The sequence below is a fragment of the Cuculus canorus genome, chromosome 12, assembly GCF_017976375.1.
Source record: "Cuculus canorus isolate bCucCan1 chromosome 12, bCucCan1.pri, whole genome shotgun sequence".
Lineage (NCBI taxonomy): Eukaryota > Metazoa > Chordata > Aves > Cuculiformes > Cuculidae > Cuculus > Cuculus canorus.
The window spans coordinates 7,333,565-7,359,944 of record NC_071412.1 but is presented as its reverse complement, the minus strand read 5'-3'; the positions used below and the strand labels follow the sequence as shown (position 1 = coordinate 7,359,944).

At 41.7% G+C, this 26,380-nt stretch overlaps 1 protein-coding gene across 1 annotated transcript in view; it reads left to right on the top strand.

The window, feature by feature from the left end:
• CEMIP (cell migration inducing hyaluronidase 1) overlaps positions 1-22,231 on the top strand; it is a 110,225-nt gene extending 87,994 nt beyond the window's left edge. Inside the window, exons 15-29 of the mRNA XM_054077115.1 lie at positions 2,937-3,006; positions 3,863-3,991; positions 4,704-4,789; positions 7,556-7,687; positions 9,656-9,691; positions 9,783-9,938; positions 11,453-11,633; positions 13,261-13,476; positions 14,421-14,632; positions 15,096-15,281; positions 16,002-16,206; positions 17,020-17,106; positions 17,419-17,576; positions 20,413-20,513; positions 21,402-22,231. Coding sequence (XP_053933090.1) covers positions 2,937-3,006; positions 3,863-3,991; positions 4,704-4,789; positions 7,556-7,687; positions 9,656-9,691; positions 9,783-9,938; positions 11,453-11,633; positions 13,261-13,476; positions 14,421-14,632; positions 15,096-15,281; positions 16,002-16,206; positions 17,020-17,106; positions 17,419-17,576; positions 20,413-20,513; positions 21,402-21,529 — 2,083 coding nt within the window. The 3' untranslated portion in view covers positions 21,530-22,231. The remainder of the gene's footprint in view (positions 1-2,936; positions 3,007-3,862; positions 3,992-4,703; positions 4,790-7,555; positions 7,688-9,655; positions 9,692-9,782; positions 9,939-11,452; positions 11,634-13,260; positions 13,477-14,420; positions 14,633-15,095; positions 15,282-16,001; positions 16,207-17,019; positions 17,107-17,418; positions 17,577-20,412; positions 20,514-21,401) is intronic.
• The last annotated feature ends 4,149 nt before the right edge of the window (positions 22,232-26,380 follow it).

Here is a 26,380-nt window from a genome sequence, read left to right as displayed (position 1 = left end):
TGATCCCAATGGCTCGGCAAGGAGTTGCTCAGTTCAGAATGGGATAGGTTCTGACATTTGTGCTCATGTGGAATCGTAGCTGATTTTGCAAATGCTTCCATTAATTCAGAAGTCATTATTTGCAAAGAATGGATACTCTTTAATGATACGGCATTGGCATTATACTTTCATTTGGCACAGTCTACCCAAACTATGGGGTGAAACCAGGATAATATAATAAATGCCACTTAGCACAGAACTGGAACTTGACAATAAAAGATCAAAGACTGTATACGCCCACTGCATCTGTAATAAACTGTCTATACGTAAGCTCATGAAAACATTTTAATGAGAACTTCTCAAAACTTCTGTTTGCCACTAACACTGCATTAAACTTGAAAAACACCGAATGCCTTTCATCTCCCTTTTTGCAAGATCCTTTCCTCTAAGTGTCCTTGCAGATCTGCCAGCTGAGGTCTAGATGAGGATTATAGAAGATACTTCAGATGAAGTATAGAAAAAACACAACCAGCTTGGATGCACAGCTAAGCATTAGAATTTTTTCTTAGATGAATTCCTAGATTCTTCATTAGCAGTAATTTTTAAGCACAGGTTAACGAAATGCTCATCACAAGTACTGTATTTTAGCAGACCCTGTCTTAAGGCAGGGTATGGACTCACCGAGCTCCTGAAGGCCACCCTGGTCCTTCTTTACATGATTTTCCAGCTGGTTTTCTGCCCCAAAATCAAAGTGCACAACCTTCCCTTGAACCTGGCTGTTCAGGGAACCTGCTCATTTTGATGCATACAAAGCAGCTAATTACCTTTATTTATCTTCTCCCAACCCTAAGACTCTTCTTGAGAGAGTATGAAACTCTTAAAGTAAAACCTGTGTGCTTAGCAGCTGAGCAAACAGATCCCCAGCTGTGGCCCAGGGAACATAGCAAGTAGTATAGAGCACATCTGTGGAACTACATTTTCTTTTTTTTTTTGGAGTGTTTTCCATTAAAAGCTGGACATCAAGCTTGCCTTTCAGAGGTTTAAAATTGATAGTGGATCACCTTGAGGACAAGACATCTGTGCAACAGAACATGAGGTCTTCCATGGTGAGGATTTGTCCTGAGACTACAGTGTTGGTCCTGCATTGAAGCTGCAGGGAGACAGGAATCCTTCTGCTCATAGTCCAAATTTTTCTCCAGGATTTTATTGTGCTGTAGTTGGAGATGGGGGAAATCTATGCTGAAAAAAAGCTAAATTTCTGACCCACAAAAAGTCAATGAGAGAGTCTCTGGAGCCAGACTTCCATGCTGAAAATGAGACAGGTAGAAGCTAATTGACTCCTAACAACTTAAACTCTTCAGGGGATTTCTTTTATTTGGAAATGTTCTCAATCTACTGAGACTGTATGAGTATCAACCATTCTATCCTCAGAACAAACTGGGGTTTTGTCCAAAGAAACATATTTTTAGCTTTTTGCTTTGGCAAGGGAAAGATATGAATTCATGCAATGCTCTTTTTTTACATCTGTGTTTATTTATAAATTGCACTTAATGTCTCCATTCATAAAATAAGAGTTAATCAGCCATCGTGCTCATTCTCCGCTGATAATCCTTTTAATAGTCAGAGAGAGGAGTTTTGTGTCATTTTAAAGACAGTTACGTGAAAAAGGACTAGGAATGATAGCCAGAGGTCTAACGAAAGGGCCCTATGGTACTTTGATCTGCTATGTCTTCTGTTATAAAAGAACTCAAGGTGTGATCAGAAAATTAACTTGTTCTGCACTAGGCTCACCCAGCCTGCAAGTGCCTGAATACACTAATGCTACCCCTGGGGCAGCAGCCAAGGCGCCCAGCACAGGGATCAGGGATGAGCATCGAGCTGCAGTTCTCTTGGCTTGGAAGAGGCAGGCAAGCAGCTGCTTCCAGAAATTAAGGCAATGATATTGGGCCAGATAACAAAGTAACCTGCCCAATCCACTTGCCTCTAATGGGATCAGGCTGAAAGTCAGGTTACTGTGGAAATGTATCGTCCTTGCCTGTACAGCAGGAGGTAGTCTAGAAACAACCCCAATTTTTTTTCTTTCTAGGCCAGTCCCATGCTCGAAGTAGAAAATAAATGCTGTATTTTCACCATAAAGTCATACAGATGGAACTTCATCTTAGGGCAGCACAATCACTTGGCCTAAAGTCCCCATGAAGAGCTCCACAGCAAGTTTAAAATAGACATGAGGGTTACATAGGTTCATCCCCTGCAGGAGGGTGAATCTCACCCAGCAGATTTAGGGACGCAGTCTGCTGGCTGTAAGTGCTGATTTCTTTCCTTCCAAAGTTCATGTGTGTGTTGGTTAATGAATGCTGTATATCACAGGACAGGCAGTGATGGATTGATCTGCCTTCCTTGATGGGAATCTTTCAATTAAGAGTCTTTTATGTGCATTAGACAAATGGAGTCCTTTTGTCCCAAAAGAAATACAAAGGCGTGTGGGAGCAAATCAAGTTAATGAATCACAGCAGCTCTTGGAAGAGGCAGGAACCGGGGTACAGTTGTGGAGCCCTTAAGAGACAATTCATTGGGTCCCTTGATTAAACGAGTCTCTAATGAACCTGAGGGCTTATGTGAGGGCAAAGTTCTTTTCTGTGACTTGTGCAACAACATATTTACCTTATCATAAAACATGACTGACAACTGACAGCTTCATAGCAGGCTTGGAATTGCAGTCAAAATTCCTCCTTTAATACTCAGGATTTTAAAAGATAAGCCCATGCTCTCTGTCAAACCACAGAGGACACATGTGGTATGAGAAAAGAAAGGAAGAAAACATTCCTTTTGCCCCCAAGGCAGGACCCCTTATCTGGGGAGCTATCAGCCTTGCCTGTAGTGGGAGGGATTGGTGGGTGACTCTGGTGTGTGCTTGAATGTGTGATTTTTATGTTATTCTTTGTTTTCATGACCTGCAGTGCCGTATCCACCTTCTGGATAGCCAATCCACACAACAACCTTATAAACTGTGCAGCTGCGGGATCTGAAGTGAGTGCAGAAGTTTCTTATTTTGTAACAACTCAGACTGGTCAAAGCCCTACAAGGCTGAGACTCTTGCTGGAATAAAACCTGCTTCTGTTACTCAGGCATTTTTGAAACTACTAGAGCAAGACATATATTAGTGTGGCAAGTGCTGCCAGTAAAAAATAATGCTTTTTCTTTTGCTCCATGTCTTGTCACTTGCTGTTTCTAGAGCTGAATGGTTTTAACAAAAAATCCTAGCTTTTGCACAGTGTGCAGCCTGAATAAATTAAATAAATGTGGCTCTGGAGTCCCAGTGAAGTCTTTGGCAATTATTCTGTTGATTGCAGTACAGTAATGGTGCTCTGAAATTTCAATCAGTACTAATGCTAATTCCACAGGAATTCTTGTCACATCAGGAGCCTTTATTTTCCTACTGAGACAAATAAGCAAGAAAATCAAGCCTTAAACAAAGAGATGCGGTCTTTCCAAAGCTTCCAAATGTGAGCACCTAGATCCAGGCTCCTAGATACACCTATGGGCAACTAAATGAAAATGATCTGATTTTTAAGATGCACTCATATCATGATAGGAGGACGTCAGTGTATGTGTGCGTGTGTGTTATGGGTCTCAGAAGTCTCACAGCATCAATTCGTATGTCAGAGCTTAACTTGAGGCACCTCGAAGATGTTGGTCAGGAGTGTGAATGTAAGCGTGTGTTAAACTCTTTGCTGCATGTAGCTCAACAGATCAATACTGCTAACTATGATTTGTCCTGAAATCTTCTGGCTTACCCCTTGTGGCTTTACTGATAAATCCTTGGGCTAATATAGACCAGGAAAGAAGTTCAAGCAAAATCTCAGATGTCCGTTGTCTTTTTCAGGAAACAGGTTTTTGGTTCGTTTTGCACCATGTGCCGACGGGGCCCTCGGCGGGCATGTATTCCCCTGGCTACTCGGAGCACATGCCGATGGGGAAATTCTCCAATAACCGTGCGCATTCCAACTACCGAGTGAGTCTGCACGCAATGGGAATGCTGCCCTCGGAAAAAAACACCATCTTCTCCCTCCAGCTTTTTGGATCTGCAAGCTATTAATGCCTGTGCTTTCTGTTTCACTAAAAGTTACTGCAAGCTTGTTTGTGTCTACGGATAAAGCAGCTTGCGTGCTGGCGTGGGAGCACTCAGAGTCAGCCAGCACTCGCTTCACTTGGCTCTTGGGCTCTCAGAGAGGCTCTTCCCTCTGCTCAGGCTGCTTCTCTGCTTCTGCGCTCCCGAAATAGTGCCTCCAGGAGCATCTATTGGCAGCTTGTCTAATTATAGACCTCAACTGCCAATGTTAGCAATTAACTGAACAGCTTCTAGAGGGATAAATATGGGCTGCCATGCCTAATTGCCTTCTCCTTTCTTATTTACCCTTAGTATGCCATGTTGCAGGGCTGTGTGTAACTGTTAGTAAGTGCTTTAGACTGCAGCAGGGTGTTTAGGTGTATGGGGATACATACGCTCAGAAAAGAGGTGTAGTTTCTGGAAATCTGTGGCAGTTTAGGGAATACGTGCAAGCCTGGATTGTCCCGGAAGCTCTCTTGTTCACGTGCTACTAACAGCAGCAGTTACTAGGAATGTGTGAGGGATTTGGGGTTAGAACAATTGAAGGCAGAGCCTAGAGAGGGAAACTGTAAAATATATAAATATACTGTAATATTGAATTTCTCTTTTCTTTTAGGCTGGAATGATAATTGATAATGGTGTCAAAACCACTCCAGCCTCAGCCAAGGACAAGAGACCTATCCTGACACTGATTTCTGGAAGGTAAAGGGTTTTGCATGCTTTGGTTTGGAAAGGACTTCGCTATAGCACTGGCTGAAAGCTGAGAAATTGTCTTCAAGGAAGCTGACAGGAATCATGGCAGTGCCTTTGCGGTGGCTTTTATTGAGGAAAGATCATCACCTAGATTTACCACTTTCTAACTTCGTCTTCTCCATTCCACTTCTTAACGGATCCCCAGTACCCAACCCCATTTTTTTATCCTTGTTCTTTAGCTCTGAGCTCAGCTGCCATGGATGTTACATCTGCTGTAGGGTGTGCCACTGACTTTTTTTAGTTTTTTTAGATAAGCAAGAAATTTAAATGCTGTCTAGTCAACAGTCCCACTGGCAGAGCTTGCTGCAAGAGTTTCCCGGGAATAAGAAATTTAAGTATTTTCTGTAGATGCTGTCGATTTTCTTCATTGTTTTAGGACCTGCTTGATCAGGGAGTGCTTACATGGTGGAGTCCACACTTTGATTTCATGTTTCTGTCTCATTCCCAATCTGACATTGCAATAATAATTACAATTAAATACTCAGAGCGACCCTTCATTCCTGCTGCTGTGCACAGCCTCTGTGCAGCGTAATGGAGTAATTTAGGCTGAAAGCCTCTCCACAGAGCGTATTGTATCAGCGGAGCTACCATGGTCTGGTGGCTTATGAGAATCCCCACTTTTTCTGCAAAGGTGACCCCAGAGAGGAGGCTGATGTAAGTAGAGGGCTTCTTGTGGGCAAAGTGCAATAGCATAAAGGGTGCACTTGCACCCTTTTATCTCATTAGAGTCTGCCTCTTAGCTTAGTTACCAATCCCAGGGAGAGAAAGGACTTAGATAATCTTGAGTTTCAGTGTTTTCTTTCTTGACAGACCTACTGCCTCCAGTTGTACCCAACCTTCATTCCCCCAGGCCTGGGTTTCTTGGCAGAAGAAGCCATGTAGGGAAGAAAAGCCTGCTGAAAACCTCTGCTCAGCAGGACAGAATGATTGTTAATGTCTTCCTTTTTTTTCCTTTCCATCTCCGGGCCTTGGATTACCTGAATTGCTGTAGTCATGCACTGGGCAAGCATTGCAGGGGTGGGATCAGCCCTCCTTCCCAGAGGAACCCAGCCAGCTCATGTACTGGTTATTCTGTGATCCACATCATGCCAGTGCCCTGCCTAGCAGGTGATGCTAAAAGGTGTTCAAAAGTGAACATCATCTGCAATATTTGAATGCTCAATTAGTTGAAATTATTGATTCAATAATAAGAGTAGCTGCTAAAAAAAAAAAAAAAAATTGAGAGCAGCCTACTCTTGAGATTCTTGAAATTCTCTTGAGAGCTTGCTGCTGTGTTTCCATATAGCTAAACACATGCTTTGGGAAGCTGCTTGCTGCCACAGGCACAGAAAGTGGTTCCAAAAGGCAATTTGTCCCTTGCCATACAAGGGCAGGAATGACCCCTGGCAGCCAAGCTATTCATAATGTAGTCATATTTATGCTCAAGGATTACCCACCAGCACAGGCTGCAGCTCAGATTATTTATACCACTTTCTACTCTTCATGTGTCAAGACTGAAAGACTGAATAAATGATTGTAGCTGGACTGGCTGGGGCAGACTTTGAAGTAGGCTGGACAGTTGAGAGATTATTCTGCATTCAGTTACAGCATTAAATATCTGGTCCAAACTCTGTCCTCTGGAGTGTTCCTCCAGTTATACATGGATGTGAATGAAACTGGAATCCATCTCAGAATATCTGTATTTAACAATGCCTGAGGAATTCACAAGGGCTGATACTAAATCCCTCTCTGAAAGCAAATTCACAGTGATGGAGCTGCCAAAGCCATATTCATTTACTGGAACCCTATCAGCCTGATGCTCAGTTGCAGATTGATGTGATGGCTTATTAAGCAAAGCAAAGCGCTATTGAATATCTGTTAGTGATTTGACAGCTTGGCCTTGCTACCCATTGGTGAGCCATGAATTTTAATCTCTGGACCAGCCACTGTTGGCACTGAGTTGGATACTCATCTGTCAGGCTTTCTAAGCTGTGTAGTGTGATGGAAGATGTTCTTTCAGTAGCAAAAGGGAGAGCTGTGCCTCAGGAGTGGGTAAATGACAGCTGAGCTCAGCATCACCCCCGTGAGTCAGATCCTTGCTCAGATCCTGTGGCCCAAGCAGTGGCCAACGGGCAGCAGATGAGGATATGCATTGCTGCAGTTTCCACTTGGGTCTGCTTTTTTTCCTGTCAGGCCAATATTTCATTGAGAACTTCAGAGTTAATAAATCTTCCATGTGTCCTGACTAATGTATAGGGGGAATAGCAAAGGACATACTCTCAGCCTCTCTCCAAAATGTTTTCATTCCTTTGCACAGCAAGGAAAATTTGGCAGTGGTACTCTGCCACAGCACAGCCAAGGTTAGAGATAAAAATGCTCAAAAGGGAAAACAAAAGGATATTTATGTAAATAACAGGAATATGATAAATGATAACAGTAAGGGATTAAAAAATATCTCAGACTTCTGGGAACAATAATAAACTTTCCGTGCTCTCAGTAATATGATAATGGAAAGGTGAAAGAAAACTTGGAGCCAGCCTTTACAACTGCTTTGCCTGGACCGTCCTTCCCTTGACAGTTAGGCTTGGCCATCACTGCTTGACTAGACATGCTACTTGGATGGACTGTTGTCCCAAAGCTCTTCCTAAGTTAGCAGAAACCAGATGTATAGCAGCATCATGCTATGATCAAGGCTGCCTTCCCTCACCACCCTTTCTTCTCTCCTCCTGGTTACAGATACAGCCCACACAAAGATGCTGATCCTTTGAAGCCCAGGGAACCTGCAATAATTGAGCACTTTATTGCCTACAAGAATCAGGATCACGGGGCCTGGCTGCGGGGTGGTGATGTGTGGCTGGACAACTGCCAGTGAGTTTTGCCTTATTTCAGCTTTCAGAGTTTGTCCTGGTGTTTATGACAAGCATAGCTGTGGTTCGGAATATTTATACTGCTTTGCACCTTTTGAATGGCCAAGATTGAAATAAAGATGAAACGTGAACTAAACCCAGGCATTATTTTACACAAACAAAGCTTGCTTTGTCTGAACTGAAGATCTCACAGATTGCTTCTCTGTGCAATGCTGACCAGCATTCAAAAATGGTCACGTACACATACAAACACAGACACACAGATGTAAATAGCTAAATATAAAAGTTAATTTTTTACATGAAAAATGAGGTGCTCTGAAAAGAAAGTGGCAAAATCCACCACCTTCCCTGGCTAAGCCTGGTCACATATCAGTTTTATGTGGTTCAGTGTTATGCTGAATAAGCATGTACTGACAAAGCAGACATAAAACTATGCATCGTACCAGCAAGGGAGGGAGAGAGACTGGGCAAGTGCATGTTGTGCTCTTTGAAGGCCATTTCCTGTGCTAGTCAGAATAGATATTTGTTTTGCATTTGAAAACAGATGATCTTCTACAGTTTCTTTTGCTGAACCAGGCTCTTGATATCAACCTCAGCAAAGAAAGAGGAGGAAAAGGAAAAAGCTTCTTTAGAAGGCATATTGCGATAACCCTAATAGGAATAGCTCTCATGCCATTATCTGTTGGCCAGTTGCCAGCCAGAGACGCTTTACCTTCAAGTGACCCAAGCCTCTTAATGCAACCGGTGGCGTAAGCTGGCTGTAATGACCAGTCATTACAGGTGGCGAGATGTGATATTGAGTAATACAGTTTGTGCTTCTTATGAACGTATGAACAAGAAAGATCTAGCCCACTCCATGGCTAGCAAGTATTGTCTTCGCGGATCACACTCATGTCATCGATACATTTACATTGGTTATGGAGCAGATGCAGCGTACAGAGGTTGCTGCAAAACCAAGTACTTCATCATTTTCCAGCAGCAGACCTATGAGCGTACGTGAATTCAAGGAAGCAGCCATCAAACTGTAATTGTCTTTACAGCCACAGTAATTTCCATGTCTGTTGCTACAAAAAGACATGTATCACATTAACAAAACAAATGTTAATGTGGCATGCGGTGTATAAACTACCGTGTGTTTATGGGGCTGGAAAAAGCAGATGGGAGGCAAGAGCGTGTAAAGGGGCTGCCACCTACAGACAGAAGCAGGAAAAAGCTGAGTTTCTCTCTGTTCTTGGATCTCCACTAGTGGTTTTGCTGAGATCAGTGACAGATGTGTTAAAAGTGACACCTTTGTGAAGATACCATCAAGACTTACTCATACCATCATATCAATTGTAGTTTTCCTATAAGCAGGAGTCACGGACCGACAATTCTGATTTATCTCATCTAAAAGCCTTGGAATTTCAACAAAATGGAAAGATTTAGGTTTTTTTTTTTTTAATAAGAAAAAGCTGATCTCTAACTTCCTGTTGCTGAAAGAGAAGCCAAGCTTCTCTGCTTTTATAACATTTCCTCTTGTAAAGTTATTTCATGGAAGCAGGATGTGATACATGAACACAGGGGAGCAGAGGTGTGCGTAAGACAAAGCTCTATTAAATAACAAAAGCCAGTTAGAGTGAGAGATAAATATGATCTTTTTTCCTAACAGTGAATAGAGTGTGGTCATTAGACACAGGGAAAAGGCTTTAGTAGGCAAGTAAACTTTGCACAGTAATCACGAGCTTGACCTCATCTTGGAGTGATCAGGTGCCTGTCTGCTGCTTCATATGATCTGCATATACTGCAAAATGTGCCAAAAAAGTCCTTCCAAAACTAGACAGGGAACAAACCTGGGAAAAGCCTAAGTGCCCTCTGAGCACTGATCAGTAACTGAGCCCTGCTGTTCTCCACCTCATTGGTTATTTTAGTTTGACATGACAAAACGAAGAAAAAACAAACCTCTCCTGAATCATCTCTCTTCTCCCTGCAGGTTTGCTGACAACGGCATTGGCCTGACCTTAGCGAGGTAAGTGTGGTACAGGCTGTGCTGCAGCCTGGAGCATAGCTCGGGGCGCTGGGTGTTAGCAGCCCCTTCACCCCCAACCCTTCTTTCCCAGCGGTGGGACTTTCCCTCATGATGATGGCTCAAAGCAAGAAATCAAGAACAGCCTGTTTGTTGGGGAGAGTGGAAACCTGGGCACCGAGACGATGGACAATGAGATCTGGGGACCTGGAGGTCTGGATCATAGAGGAAGAACACTGCCCATTGGCCCGTAAGTTCAGCTCAGCCCATCAAACCACTCTCTGTTCCAATTCCCAGTGCAAACTCTAGCCTGGTGTGGTTTCTTTAGCTCTGTTCAGCTTAATAACAATTGCACAGAAAGGATTTGGTTTCATGTCTCCTGATCCCAGAGTTGTCACTGTACAGCTGCTGCTGGCAGGTACATACTTGTAGACTGCCAAGACAGCATCAAACTCCTCTTTCTTTTTCCCTCCTCTCTGCAAACTGAGCTGAGAAGACAGCAAAAGGAGTGTGTGCTAGCTGGGCATTTCTGTATATGCAGTCAACAGAGGTTAAGCGACGTGGCAGTCTCCAACTAGGTCAGCTGCCAGGAAAGCTCACCCTTCTTTGGGCTTGAACTGGCCCAGATGTGGTCATAGACATCCTCAGAGCTGCTGTTAGTATTGTTGCTGTGCTACAGCAATTTGATGCCTTTGTTAAATAGTTTTGAAATAGTCAGTGAACTTTGTGTGTGGCCTCTTCCCAGACCTTAGTCCTACAGACTGGTTTGCAAGTACAATAATGTTTTGTTGTTATTCCTAAAAACATAGTTACGCTAGCAGTAGCTTTACAGTGAACAAACAGTTCAGCTAATTTTTTTCTGCTATGTTATACACCTCAACTTTCCTTATCAGTAGTGATAGAGGAAGCTTATTATTAACTATAGTAATAATGAAAACCCAGTCTTTTACGACTCTCCTCCTAATATCCTTACGTAGTGGGCGTATTTCATCTTAGGTGTTGTGTACTCAGAAGGACAGAACAAATACACAGGAGCAGGCAAGTCTTGTCTCATATGAGGAAGGGATCAAATTTATTTATTATAAGTGAGATTTGAAACAACTTATCTCAGCCTCTTAAGGAGTTTTAGCATCCTGTTCACTTAATCAGTGTGAAAAATTGTGTTTTCTTTACCTTGCAGATGGTATCAGAAAAGGCTGTTAATAATGGTTCATTAGTTTGCCCCTTCACATCTTTTCAACCCTATAGATTGCAATACCTTTGCTTGTTTTCAAATCCATATTTATAGCAGTCGAGTTGCAAAGTTTCACTCAAAGTTCTTTTGAAAGATGTGGTGGGATTTCTTTTAGCCCTGCCCAAGGAGTTACTCAGCCCATGGAGTCTGTACAGCTCTGATGAATTTCAGATTTCACTGCTGCAGAACTCACTTTTCATGACAAACATGAATTTATTCATATTTAGGTCAATGCTTTGTCATTGCTGTTAGTTTCTTTCCATGAAAAGCACAGACCAAATAAAGGTGATCTGTTCAGACACAAGAGAACTTGAGCTGAATTTACAGCAATAAGAGGACTTTGCAGACCTAAAAAGGAAGGAAATCCCTTCTTTTCCCAAACATGTACTCAGGAGTCACCCTAAGGGCTGTGAAAAATGAAAGCAGCTGAGAAACATGTGCTGCGCGACTGTACATGTCTAGAATATGTCTTCATCCTCCTGCTAATGTATCATGACCAAGTCTTTCTGTCTCCTTCAAATGGGTTTTAGGGATTTTCCCATTCGAGGGATTCAGTTCTACGATGGACCAATCAATGTCCAGAACTGCACCTTCCGCAAATTCGCTGCCCTGGAAGGTCGACACACAAGTGCCCTGGCCTTCCGGCTCAATAACGCCTGGCAGAGCTGCCCCAACAACAATGTCACCGACATTCATTTTGAAGATGTTCCTGTGAGTTATCCTTCCCAGAAAAGCCTTTTCCTGTTGACTTGGAAATGGGGTTGAGGGCAGAAAGGATGTAGCAACCTTTAGGAGAAAATGAGATCTTCGGGAAGTTGCCCGTTATCTTTGCCAGAAGTTTAACAAAGAGGGTGGTGGCTAAGAAGGAGAAAACTGGATGGGTGAAATAACAAGAAAATTCAACCCTCTGCCACATTTGTAGCAAAACATAAGCAGACATCAATTTAAAAAAAAAAAAACAGTGATAGTCAAGTGAAATGCTTTCTATTTCTGTGTGTCTCAGAAACTGTTGAAGTAGGAAGGAGGATCTGCTTGCTTATTTTCAACAGCAGTACAATATTAAAGAAACAATGGGGTAATTCTGCACACCAGGGTAATTCAATGGACTCTGGTTCTGCAGACATAAATGAGAGCAGGATTCAGCCACAGAAGGTCTGCCAAACTTTGAATTACGTTACAAACTTCTGGGTGCTGGTCTGAATGCGTCCTGAGGTCTGTGTTTTGGAGTTACTTTTGTATTCGCTCGCACAAATACATGCTAACTGGTTTGCTGAGGTTCACCTTCAGCAGCTGTTAAATCCAATTGCCAGACATTAAAAACAAATAAATAAATAAAGTGGTTGTAACCGAAATTAATTGGTTTGCTTAACTTTTAAAAAAAATAGCAGACTTGCTTACATGTCAGGAAAGTGCTGACTTGCAATCCTTATGCCAAAGGGATGGGAAAAGCAGAATTCCCCTAAAAGTGTTGGTTGGTTACTCTCTCAGAGTGCACCAGGCAGGCTGGTAATATGACATTTATTTATGCTGGCTAAAAATATCAATCAGAAGTTGCCTGAGCAGCTATTTCCCAAGGGAGGTCACTGATTGTTCCTGGCATCAGTGTGACTTTATGTGGCTTTGGAACCTTAAAAATATATTAGCAGACAAAGAGCGAAGTGGCTTTCATGAAATCTCTCCATCTCCTGAACCTTCCTCCAGAATTTTAAAACAAATCTTCTCACAGCTGAGACTGAAATTCTAGTTGTTTTAACCTTTTTGCCATGGTCAGCAGGAAAATCTGTGTCTGCTCTGTCTAACAAATCAAACACAGGTTTTAAGCGTGTGACCCAGCTCTACACTGACTTCAGGCTTAACGAAGAGGCAGTGGGAAGGCATAGGAGAAACAATCCTGATATTCCTGTACCAAATGACACTGATGTTCCTGCTGACTAAGAAAACCAATTATTTTGGTGCTTCCATTTCTGGATGCTCAGTTTCTGAAGCTCATAGTTTTATTACTACCTAAGTGCTATCACAAAGGACCTGCAACTCTAGACTTCGTGGGGAGTTGTGGGGCCTCAGAGCTATTGATCAACAAGCCTACAATGTCTATAGCTGAGCAGCCAAAATCTGGACATTTAAAGCATGGTCATGCTAGTGCATACAGAGTTTTCTTTGTGCATGAGTTGATCCACCAACCCAACACTGTTTCTTGCCTAAGCTACTTTCCAATGCCAAATAAAGTCAGGAAATAGGTTATTTGAGCCACTCTAGCAACCACAGCCATCCTTTGCTCTGTACTGTAAGTGATTAGTTCCTTTCTGGAGACATAATTGTGTTTCACTGTTTTCTTTAGATTACCTCAAGAGTCTTCTTTGGAGAACCTGGACCCTGGTTCAATGATCTGGATATGGATGGTGATAAAACATCAGTTTTTCATGATGTAGATGGTTCTGTGTCAGAATATCCAGGCTCATATCTGGTAAAAGAAGATAACTGGTTAATCAAGCACCCTGATTGCATTGACGTGCCCGACTGGAGAGGTTCCATCTGCAGTGGACACTTTGCACAGGTAGAGTTGCTTACCTTGCACTATTGTTATCACTTTATTTTATTTTAAATTTCTTGACACTGTTAAGCTTGACCTTTAGGAACGGACTTTCTTCAGAGCACTCAGGATTTATTTATCTGGATGTCTGCATAGCTGGTTTTAAACAGGAGGATATTGTGGTACATTTTCTTATACTTTGGCCTTGACTCTTAAGCACTCTAACAACTTCTGCCTGAAGTCCCATAAGAGATCCATGAGCATTAACATGTTAATATTAGTAATCTATGGATTGTCAGCTAGTTATTATTCCTTGATTTATGGAGGGAAGGGTTGCCCACAGTGTTATGGCAAATGTGCTGAGGAGTTAAAATCGGGCTTTGACTCTCATGATCTTTCATCCTGTTGTGTAACCACCAAACCATTCTTCCTACCACAGCAGCTTTGAGTTCTGCTACCTTAGGACAGTCCTCACTTTCCTCTGATGAGTAGCACCGTTTTTGTCCTGGGTGTTGCAGCCATTGTTTTTTTTTTTTCCATGTAGTGCCACTAAAGCCAATTTGAAGCCACTGAGCTGGTTTTCCTGCTTCTGAAATCCAGACAGAAGGGTACTTGTTCAGCAGAAGTCAGATGTCTGAGGTAGATACTGCCCCACCACTGAGGGTTGCCACTAACACTGAAATACTGCAGCCCTAATGCAGGCCTGTTTGAGGCCTCGACTGGCACATAGTCCAATGGGTCCTTTCCAACCCTGTGATTCTGTGATAGTCCTCAACTCAATGGATAAGTTGGGTTTTTTCTGAAAACAGTTTATTTTGTTGAAAAAGAAGCCTAAGAAACTGAAAATAGAGGTACAATTGTACAGCATACAAGGCATTGCTGAAGTCACAGTTCATATCTGCTGAGTAGCTGTGCCTTCAATGTTTTACTGTAGTTCATTAAACCCTTGGTGATTTTTTTTCATGTAGATCTACATCCAAGCCTACAAGCCAGCCAACCTGAAAATGAAAATAATAAAGAACGACTACCACAATCACCCACTGTACTTGGAAGGGGCTTTGAGCAAAAGCACTCATTACCAGCAGTATCAGCCAGTTATAACTCTGAGGAAAGGCTACACCATCCACTGGGACAAGACAGCCCCTGAAGAGCTGGCCATATGGCTTATCAACTTCAACAAGTGAGTGATCTGACCAGATTCCAACGTTTCAGCCCAATAATGCAACTGCACATTTTTAATCGGTGAGGTCATCACCTCATGAGCTCTTCCTGAAGGAACATGTGTGTTCCAGGAAGTCCACTGAGTTTGGCATCTTTCCACTTGAGGTCTCCTGTTTCCTCGCCCAGGAAGCCCTGCAAGATAACACGGTTCATTTCTAGAAGTCTAGAGCTAATTCATTCCTGGTGCATGGAAGTCACAGGTGTAGAAGACAGGACCAGATCTGACCTACATTGCTTAACTAACCCATGGTTGTTATGTCTAGTTTACATTGCACTGATTCATCCCAAACCGGTAAAAGTTTAACTGGCCAGGAAAAAAAAGAAAATGTTAGATTTGAATGATTTAATTTGGCTTCTCACATGCCCAGGAAAATAATAGTCATATGTTGACTTGTTATAATGTGGGTCTTTGCTATTTTTAGGAACGACTGGATCCAAGTAGGGTTTTGCTATCCTAAAGGGACGACATTTTCCATTCTCTCAGACATCCACAATCGTCTCTTGAAGAAAACATACAAAACTGGAACCTTCTACAGAACTTCTCAAATGGAGAAACTGGAGCACAGATATCCTAGCAAAGGATACTACTATTGGGATGAAGACACTGGGTAAGGAAGCAGGCCTTGCTGATTTATACCCAGCTTTATATCCAGCAGAAATCTGCTGGAATCGTGAGCTGTTTGGCTAATGCCATTAGAGGGGATCACATTGAAACCAGAAAGTCTTTCTGGGAATGTGGCCACTCTTTAATTTTCCTGGGACTCCCATGCCTACTAGTCATTCAAAACCTCTGCTGTGCTGCCAGTTTCTCTGGGAAATACTTTGCCAAGTGAATACAAATGAGAAAAAAAAAAAAGGCAAAAGTGAAGCACAGGCCATGAAACTGAACTGTAGATACACCCAACCGTTTTTGTTTTGAACAGCGACTATTTATAGATGCTGTGATAGTGATGCACGGGAACTAAGAGTGAAAAGCCTGATATTTTCTTCTAACTAATTAAAATAATGGGAAAGAAAGAGAGGCCTAAAATACAAACCATGTATTTCTACGTAAGTGTATTATTGCAAAACAGAGCTCAAAAGGAGTTCAGGTGTCATCGAATCGCTCTGTCTTGAGTTTCCTGACCTCCCCAATCTTTTTCTGAGATGTGTGTGTCCATTTACTTGAACGTGGTATTCTGAGCGCTATAAAATGCAGACATCAACACTGAGGGTTTGCTGTCCATGTTATTGTAAAGCATTAGGAAGAAGTCCACCAAAAATGGAGCTTAGTCATTTTTTGCACAGAAGTCTCAAGAATGCTGTTCGCTTTTCTCCCATACCCGCAGGCTGCTGTTTCTGAAACTCAAAGCTCAAAATGAGAAGGAGAAATTTGCTTTCTGCTCTGTCAAGGGCTGTGAAAGAATAAGGATCAAGGCTGTGATCCCAAAGACAGCTGGCATCAGCGACTGTGAAGCCATGGCCTATCCCAAGTACATTGAGACACCGATAATAGAAGTGCCGATGCCTAAGAAGCTCTCTAATGAACAGCTGGTAAAGTAGTTGATTTCTTATCTCAGATTTATTGTCAGTGTAAATCTGTAGTTCTGGCACTGCCCATAGACACAGAAAGACTTTGTACCAGGCTCACTGTATCCTGTGCCTAATTTTCTGAGGTGGCTTAGGCACGGGAAACAATACGGAAAGATTCTTGCGTGTGCAAAGAGTGCAGGTCCTCAAAGGACAGAGACGCTCAAGACTTTGGCTGAAGTTCAATACTTAGTCTTTTTGGGCTCTCTGTGCTTAAAAGCACTGGGTAAACCATGATGAGCTGGCAGCCAGGTTGGTCCAGGGAATGTGATTCTGGAGACACACAGCTTTCTTGCCTGGCCTCCAGCTCCTCCAGGCTATAAGAACAGCAGTGTCAGAGAAGGAATTGCATAGCTGAGTGTCTCTTTCATATAAAAGATTTTGTACAACACTGTGTCCTATATCCAATCCAGTCTGGTTCTGGGAAAAAGGAGGGGGATATTTATCTGTTTTTTCATTTTTTTCACTCATCACCCTTGAAGCCAGAATGCACAGGAGAGCCTCAAGGAATTATATGTCAGCTCAGCCAAGTGAAAATCACTTACATTCTGCCATTTTGTGAAACGATTTAAATGCTGACAGGATGAGCAGAGAGGTTACCATTGTGCTCAGTCTCATTAGCAACGTAATTTGGCAAGTCAGTACTTATTATGTAGCTTTCCTGCTGATTGGATGTCAAGGTTTAAAATGCTTTCTGAAAATGCCGTGTTCAGGTAATGGACATCCTCACTATAAACTCTTTTTTTCTCCTTTCTTGTATTTATTTTTTGTAAACAGAAGACTAAGGACCACCTACTAGAAGTGAAAATAGAAACTTATAAGAAACAGTACTTCCACCTAAAGGATGACTTTGCATACATTGAGGTGGGTTCTCAAGCACACTTTATGCAACAAAATTCTAAGATACTTGCTTTGTTTTTATTGAAAACCTGTTTATGAAGTCACCATGAATAGTTAGATCCAGGTCACCTCTGCTTTGTATTTTGTTAAAAATAAATTGCTGTAACTTCCCCATTTTAGCAAAAACACAGGACAATTTGATCTCAGAGATCTGGAATTCTGACCTTTGAGAGAAGGAGCAGTCCTGTGACTCAATACTGTTAGCGGTTCTTACAGGTGGTTATTTGCAATCATGTTACTTTGACAGATTAAGAATATATTTGTGTGTGTCCCCAGGTTGATGGTGTAAGGTTCTTCCTCTCTGATGAGGGCATCCAACTGGTTGTGATTGATGGACATCGTGGAAAAGTTGTTGATCGAGTAACATTCAAAAACTCAATTCTACAAGGAATCCCAGCACAGATAGAAAATTATGTCAACAACATCAAGCATCAGTGAGTAAATAAACTGGTGTTTCTCAGGTGCAATGCACAAGAGTGCTGTACCACACTCATCTTTTTCCTGTTCTTTGTCACCCAACACAGGCCAGACTAACTGGGCTAAAAATGTGCTTTTCTCCTTGCTGGCTCCAGTAGAGGCCAAATGTGAGAAGGATGTGCAGGCAGCAGAAGGATGCAGACAGTGATTTGGGAACTGATTGTGCTCCAGATAAACTGCAGAGCTACATTTGATTAATAAACTGCAGGTCTACATTTATGTTGTGAGTTATAGACAAATTGCAGACTATTCACAAATAAACTCAGCGCTTATTGGTACTGATGTTCACAGTTTACATTTTTCTATTGCCTGCATACTTTCTCAAATCACAGAAAATTCCTCTAATAAAATACATTCCTCTTTGTACACGTTCCCTGCCCAGACCTGAGGGCTAGATGCTTTCAAGTTTTACTTAGGGACAGTAGAAAAGCAGAGTTTTGTGAGTAGGTGGCGAGCAGCCAGCACATGTTTGTTCCTGCATCCTGGAGGACAGCAGCTTCATCTGCTATAATATGACTGGGAGCAACGTCAGAAACCCTTTAACCAAAGGGGTTGTTCTCATATTAGTTTGTGGAGTGCTATTGGGAAATGAATATATTTCATTGTTATTAAATGTGGTTTGATTTGAAATCTGATATGTAACATTTAATACAAATATGATTGCTTCGTTGATGAATCATCAAAAATAACTGTGGGCAGATGGACAGGATATTGTTCTGGTGTTTGTTCTAGAGATCTGGGGGAAGTTTCAAAAGAGTGCCACACAGGTGGATCCAGATGTGTTTCTAAATAATTTTGAAGGTTGCAAACCCCACACTGAGTAGTTACTGCAGAGGAGCATGGTGGCTGCCCGCTTTTCTTTCGTAACAACCATAAGGGGGCTTTTCAGAGTGGCCATCATCCTTCTTTGCAAAAAATCCAATCTCAATCCTGGCTAAATCCAGCACCTGGATTCTTTCTTATTTTAGCAGATTGAATCGTAATCGGACTATAGGTGCATTTAAGTCTTTCTGAGCCTCATTGTCTTCTCTGGATTGGTTTTGGAACAGGATTAGGGTTAGAGTTAGGATTGGAAGTTGACCCAACATGGTCAGCACCCCTCAGGTGTCACTCAGATGTGGTTTTCAAGGACCAAACCCCCAAATTATTGTCTTTTTATCACCAAAAGTTTTCCCACCCCATGCCCTGTGAGCCTTTCCAATTTGATCATGCAAGGGCTTCAGCTATAGATGTGAAACATCTTACATCCATTTGCTGGATGAAAGTGCGGTTCAGAGATGTGAGAAGAGGTGTTTCTAACAAGGACAAGCCTCTTCATTCAGATAAGCAACTCTCTGCAGGCAAATTATATTTTTTTTTTAATAACTCCATTTTTCTGATGAGTTTCCCAAGGATAAGAAAACAAAACATCCACTGAATTTCTTTTAAACGTACATAGCATGAAAGGCTTAATAGAAAGTAATGATTTTGGTTAACTGAAGGAAGAAAAGAAGAGGTGATTCAGCATTCACCGAGTAGTCAAAACTAGCCTGCTAGCTTAATCCACTCTTGCAAGGTCTGGAGCATTTTAACACCTCAATTTCATTCTGGGAAAAGTCCTCTTAACTCTTTTGTTCCTCTTGTTTCTCTGCCACTACCCACTGCTATTTTGCCCTGAACAGTTCCAGTTCCAGCTGAGGTGTTAAGATTTAACCACTGTGCTGGGTAGCTCAGGCTTGAGCTCTGCAGGAGCTGTTGCTTAATTAATTTTAGTGACTTATATCTGTTGTGATGTCAGAAAGCAAACCCAGCAAGGTTCTCATTCTGCAAGACTGCAGATGCCATTTGAGCCAGGGAGGTTTAATTCATGGAAAACCACAAGGTGGAATGAAATAATTTGATCTAAGCAAGTGTCTGCTCAATTACTGTCATGAAGCTTAAATTAGGAGGTGAACAAAGATGACATCCCAGTCTCACTGAACTTAATAGCAAAAATTCCACTGAACTCATTGAAGCATAGCTCTTCCTCGGTAGACTTTGAGATAACCATTGGAAGTGTTTGTGTGTCTCGTAGGAGGTAATGAGCTTAACTTCACTGAGTGTCTTGTGCTTCTCCCCAGAAAAGTCTCACTACATAATTATCTCTTCATGTTTAATTGGGATTTTATTCTATCCATCTAAAATTAAGCCTATGCAGTTATTGAGGTTTACTCAAGCATTTACAGATTTGCACTGGCTTATACTACTTATACACGTCTTTTGTTTATCACTTGGCATTTGTTGAGGACAAGAATTTTGAGATGAAATAGAGTACATACAAGTAAGACATGTAATACAAGTAAGACAGTAATAGTAATAATATACATTTCAAGCAAAAGCACATTGAAAATGAAAGAAAAGCATCAGGCCAGCAAAAGTCTCTAAGAAGTTAATTTCTTCACATTTAATCTGCTGATCATGAAAATACTTGAGTTGCTAAGAGCATCAAAGGAGAGCATGTTCCTTTCTGAGCAAAGCAGCATGGAACTTCTGGTTGGAAACATTTAAATAATCCTAGAAAACTGTAAAAAAAAAAAAAAAAAAAAAAAAAAAGAAGTTAATTTTGTTTGCTTTATAATGGGTTTTGCGTGATTGGAAAGGTGAATGTGTGACTAAACTGTTGGAAAACATTGACAAAAGCCATTAGAGCAGAAACCAATTTGTTTGTGGGTGTCTTTGAGTCACTCGGGGGGCAGGAGTTACCAGTGCTGAAGACAGACAAGCAAGGAATGTATTCTGACTCTATCTGTTTATAAATGGCTTTGTTTCCTTCAGCTCCATAGTGCTGGTGATATCTAAAGGAAGATTCATTTCAAGAGGACCATGGACTAAAGTACTGGAGAAACTTGGAGCAGAAGAGGGGTTTAGGCTAAAAGGTAACTACTTTTTAAAAATGCAGTCCTAAACCCCTTTGATTTACTCCCCTCCCAGGATTCCAGCAAAGGGACCTTGTTTCTGCTTCTAAACTTTTTCTTGCTTGTTTCTATCAACATGCATTTAAATAGCCTAGGACCAGTCATTTTTTTTTTCAGTGAGGTTGTATCCATTACAGCTTCGGATAACAACATTCAATTTAATACTGTAGATGGAAAAGGTGGTCTAGCAGTTGCTCTTAGAAGTAAGGAATTCAGGGAGGTTGATTTTCCAGATTTGTTTTAAATAAAAAGGCATTTTAACAGTAGGAATATTGGACTTTTTTCCCTGCAAAATACCACAAACCAGGATTTTTTACTTGTCTGAAATTATTTTTAGCTGGTTTTCTCTTGAAACAAAATTTCCGCTTGATGGCACAAAGCATGTAGATTTCAAAGCATCACATATTGTGCTAGAATATTGCTCTATTGTGTAAACTCTGTGAGCTTTTGGCACACTTTCCTCATGCATGTTATACACACTAATGTAGGTCTTGTCTCTCATGATGTCCCTCATCATTCCCCCACCTTTCCCAAGCAGGAAAGGGTTTTGAGTATAACCACCATGCAAATAATGATAGCTTTGACAAATAGCTCAAGCTGACTGCTAGGAGAGATTTTTCCTTCTCTATTTCTCCTCTGCTATGTACCACACGTTGTTAATTAATGGAAGCATACATTTAAGCTTCCATTTAAATACTTCATTAGTATAAAGTATTTCTTTAATACCTGTAGAATGCATAACTGGCCAAGGTTGTGTGCACATATGTGCTCTTGTCTACCTGCCACGCACACAGGTGTTTTTCTGGTGCAGGCTCAACACATTTCTAATGTGTTTGTCCTGATTTGCAGAAAAAATGGCTTTTGTTGGATTCAAAGGCAGCTTCCGCCCTGTCTGGGTGAAGTTGGTCACTAATGAGGACTCAGCTAAAATTTATCAAGCACTGCCAATTCCTGTGGTGAAGAAAATGAAGTTATGAGGACACACTGCTCTGCCTTCCGGCTGCCAGCACTGCCCCATGGGATGGACTACTGACTCCTCACTGTAGGCATCTTGCCAGCCTGCTCCAGAGGTGTAGCATTTTATTGTTGTTGTTGTTGTTATTCAAAAAGAAATCTTACTGTAAGTAGCTAGAGTGGCCACATGTGACAGAAAAGCCTTCCTCTGTGATCGGTGTATGGTCTGTGATCACCACCTCCTTGCCAGTTGACTTGCTCACTGATGCCATGTTGACTCTCGTGTTACTAAGCAAGATTTGACCTGTTTTACAAGGTGCTGGTTTTATCAGCACGCCTGTGACAGACTAATTTATGTGCTGCCTCTCAAAGGGGTAGTTCTAAGTCTGAAGGCCGTCAAGGATAATTGCTTTTACCAGCCTCTAAGTTGTCCAGACACCTTTTTCTCCCCTCTAGTGTAAGCAGCTGCTCACGTAAACGTGGAATGCCACTTCAAAGGCTGGTTGAAAATCTAAAATAGAAGAGTATATTTGAATGATTACCTAGATGATGGAAAACAAAACTGGGTGGTAAAAATTTATCCGAATGCTTCTCTGGTGTTTGATCAAGCTCTTTAGGATCTGTGTTGTACATGCTAATCCACAGCACGTGGTTGCAGAAGAGGTGAGAGAAGGAGAAGATAAAACATTCCAGTGGAGACTGATAAACTGTGTTTCTCCTATGGATCGAGTGGTTGCTCAAATAGGAAGCTGTCCTTCAATGGGCAGCTGTAGGGTAGAAGGAAAGCATGTCAATTAGCACATATATTTTCTCAGCCTTTACCATACAGGCCCACCTTAGAATGACATTCAGATCAGTCTGAAGAGTTTAGGGTAGACAGTCAAAGAAGGCACCCTGTTCTAAGTTTCCAGTTTTTAACTGGGAATACTGGGTCTGACTTTATTCAGCCTCAAATAAGGCGAGCAGCCCTCACCTTTCCACGGAGGTCAGAGGGAATGGGATCAGACTGCTCTGCTGTGTATTGCTCTCTGATCCTGTCCTCAGGCTTAAGGGAATGAGAGACTTGGTCCTCCTGGAAGAGTTACATGAAATCTGGGTGAAAGATGACAAAGGTCTTACTAGTTGGTTATCTTGTACTTCCTTTCCTCCTTCTTCAGAGCAATACCTGGGTAATGAAGGTAGATTAGCACGATGGACATCTCTTCAAGCTGGGATATGAAACATTATCTTGTAGAACATTGTGAGTACTTCTAGTGTTCAGTGATACTTCTGTCTGTTGCTCACAAATGCCATGTAGGCGTCTTTGGCGGCTGTGGCTATTCTAAGAAATCCAAGGGTGGGTGGGTGTTAACAGATAGGATGATGAGCTTTTCAAAGCACATAAAATGTTAATTTTGCCAATAATATCTGGATTTGTTTCACCACTTTGGCTCTGCCTGCCCCCATTGCTACAGAAATTATTCTAGTTGCTGAAGGTTACTTTGTTTTTCTCCATTTTAATTAATGCTCATGTATTTAAGTTGTTTTTTTTCCAACAGTATCCAAAAATGCTATCTTGCAGCTAGAATGAAAGAGCAAGGGTTTCTTTAGGCTGGGCAGGTGTTACACTCTGTGATCCTGGTTTACATTAACTGCTCTGAAAGTCAAAGCAACCACAAGTAAAGTGTAGATAGTACCATAGGTTACATTCCACTCAAGCCTCTCCTGGGTTTTGAAACTGGAAATGTTCTTTTCAGTCTTATTATATAGTTGGTTTGAACTCACTGAATGTCGTATGTTTTCTATTTGGAAAAAAAAAATTAAGAAGAGCCAAGCTTTCCCTTCCTCCCTTCTCAACAAGAGTCTGTTAATGAATGCTCTTTAGGCATTTGCCTCCAGAATGAATAGGCAACCCTTGTAAAAGACAAGTAAGGTGGGTTATATTTTTCCCCAATGCCTTGTGATAGTTTGGAGATTTCACAAACTATCCTTGGAAAAAAGTCAGTCTCGCTTATGGTTCAACCGTGAGCAGCGAAACAGCATTTATTTGACATTCAATGGTAGCCAAAACAGAACCAGATCCCTGAAGTCAAGCAAATAGAGTGAAATCCCTTGAGTATGTTAAGTTACCAAAATCTCTTCACTCTTCTGAGGCAATTCTGTTGGTATCACTGCACCAATGTTCTTGGAACACATGTACTTCCAATAGATGGACCAAAGCAGTATTTCTTTCATGAGCAGTAGGTAGGAAAGCCAGGCTCAGAACACACCTGGTCTGGGATTTGGCTTTGGGGTAGGGATTGGCCTCTGTGATGCACCAAGTCGCTGTGCCACCAGTGATTTCGTTTCTCCTGCTCTCTGTAAATGCTGGGTAGTATCATGCCAGGTGGGTCTGTCCCAGGTTGTTTTGTTCAGCTTCTATAAGCATGCTGCCCTTGTGCTAAGGTGTAGGTTCAGATTTTAATATTTTGGAAATTCTCAGGGTGAAATCATAAAACTTGGCTCTAGGAAAATTTTTTTTTCCTTTCCTAAAAAATCTCATCTTATTAAGAGAAGAAAACTTTAAAGTAACTTGTTCTATCATGCAAAGCTTGTCACATGGGCCTGTTTTTGAGGTAGGATGGGTCTTACGCTGTGAATACGGAGTACGGGATCACTGCAGTCTGTAAGCCTGAGGGATAATCGAGCATTGTAGCAGTGTGATGGGGCAGAGACTCCTGTGAAATGCAAAGGGCTCCCACTGACCTCTACGGGGTGAGGCCAGTGTGTTGCTCTGAAGACAGAACGAAGACTAATGCCATCACCAGTCAGCAATAGTTTTGTGCCATATGATTACTTTTTAATCTTTGACTGTTCTAGAAATTACATGTGCACATTTTGACTAGTGAATTACCTGACTGCTTGTTCTTTGTATGTCCTTTTAACAGTCCCTGCACAAGCTGCAGTTATCCTCTTTGTAAGGTTTTATTACTGCGAATGTTTCCACGTTTGCCTACATAGTTACCATTGGTAGAGTGAGGTTTTTTGATTGCATTTTGTTTGTCTGTCTGTTTGTTTGTTTAGAAGTTTGGGTTTTTTGCCTCTGTTCAAATGCTTGTTTTACCTTTCGCCGAAATAGCTGGTCCTTTTTCGGAGTTAGATGTTTGTACATTTTCTTATAGACTTTCCAATGAATAAAAAAAAGATATATTTTCTATTAATTTATTACAATGGCACTAAGACAACTAAATTGCAGACATATGAAGCATTTTTACTGGAGTTTAGCATTGACTAGGTTGTTAAGGAGGTCGGCAGTATGTCTTTTCTGATAGTCTGCTTTGCACTTGAAAGCTCTCTATGTCCGCAGACCGTGGTAATGCATTGACTGTCTGGTTTATGATGACAAGAGCTCTTGGGACATTGGTTCCAACAGATTGTGGCTTACAACTGAAACAACACGTACTTGTTTGGAATACACAATGTTTATAAAAATAAATATTCAGTGCAAATTTCTTATTTTATTTCTGTCTCTTGTCTCTTTAGTGTATCTCTGTAACAATGAACTGGTGTTTGCTGGTCAGGTTGCTGTTTTAATCAGCTCAGTTTGTTCACACTGTTATATCAAGCATGTCTCAGCTTCTCTCGGTAGCTTGCTTTCCTATGAAAATATGACTTACGCAATTACACAGGGTCTAGAGTGGGGACCCACACACGCACTTGCAGGATCAGAGACAGGAGGATGGGAAGGGAAGGAGATAGGAGTGGAAAAGGGGACATGGCAGTGGGCAGATATGGGAAAGGACAAGTATTCATCTGTACTTGGAGCAGGTGGAGGACTATTAGGCGATACAAACTAAAAAAATCTGGTTCCCTGTTGTCAATTTTTTCTTCATTTAGTAAAGAGAACAAGGACTAAACATATATAGACAGAAATAGCATATAAAACGCGTATAACATTTTTGTAGTGGGTAGCTATTAAAGCTTATGAGGTCACTGGCAGGTCAAGTACGACTTTGGCTGTAAATTTTCCACCCTGGGATGGTGCCAGCTGGGCAGACTCCGCTATAAAATTTTTGCAGGCTCTAAAACTGGAATGGGATTTATTTGATGGCAGAATTCAGCATTTCTAACATTCAAGCATGTATTTTTAAGTACCAAAACAGTAGTTAGTGCATTAGGGCATAACTCCCACCTAATGCATCCAGGCCAGGAAATGGAAAATGCACCCTGCCTGTTCATCTCAGGTTGGAATTACTGATCATGCCCACAGATACACATACTTTTTTATGTACACATATGCATGCGTACACACACACACACACATTCGCGCACACCTACTTATCTTACACACTCTTCTGTGTTTTTACATTATTGATTTTTTTCTGAGGGCATCAAAGGGAGGTTTGAAGAAGGTCCTACTGATCCCATAAGAAGGGGGTATGGGGATATTTGTGTGTGTGTGTGTGTGTGTGTACAGGGCAAGTCTATGCATGGATATTTGTTTTTGCAGGTATGTATAAAGGGGGAGGAGTGTATGTGAGTGTGTTTGTGTGTGTGTGTGTGTGTATATATATATGTAATGGCTTTAAATTAGAAGGGGGAAGATTTAGACTAGACGTTAGGAAGAAATTCTTCATGATGACAGTGGTAAGGTACTGGCTGCCCAGGGAAGCTGTGGCTGCCCCATCCCTGGAGGTGTTCCAGGCCAGGTTGGATGGGCCTTGGGCAGCCTGGGCTGGTGGGAGGTGTCCCTGCCCATGGCAGGGGGGTGGAACTGGATGATCTTTAAGGTCCCCTCTAACCCAAACCATTGTGTGATGTTTGTGTGTATGAGTGTGTGTCTGTACGTACATTTATGTGAGTGTAATTGTGTATGCCTGTGCCTATATATGTAGGTAAGTATATTTGTGCGCCTA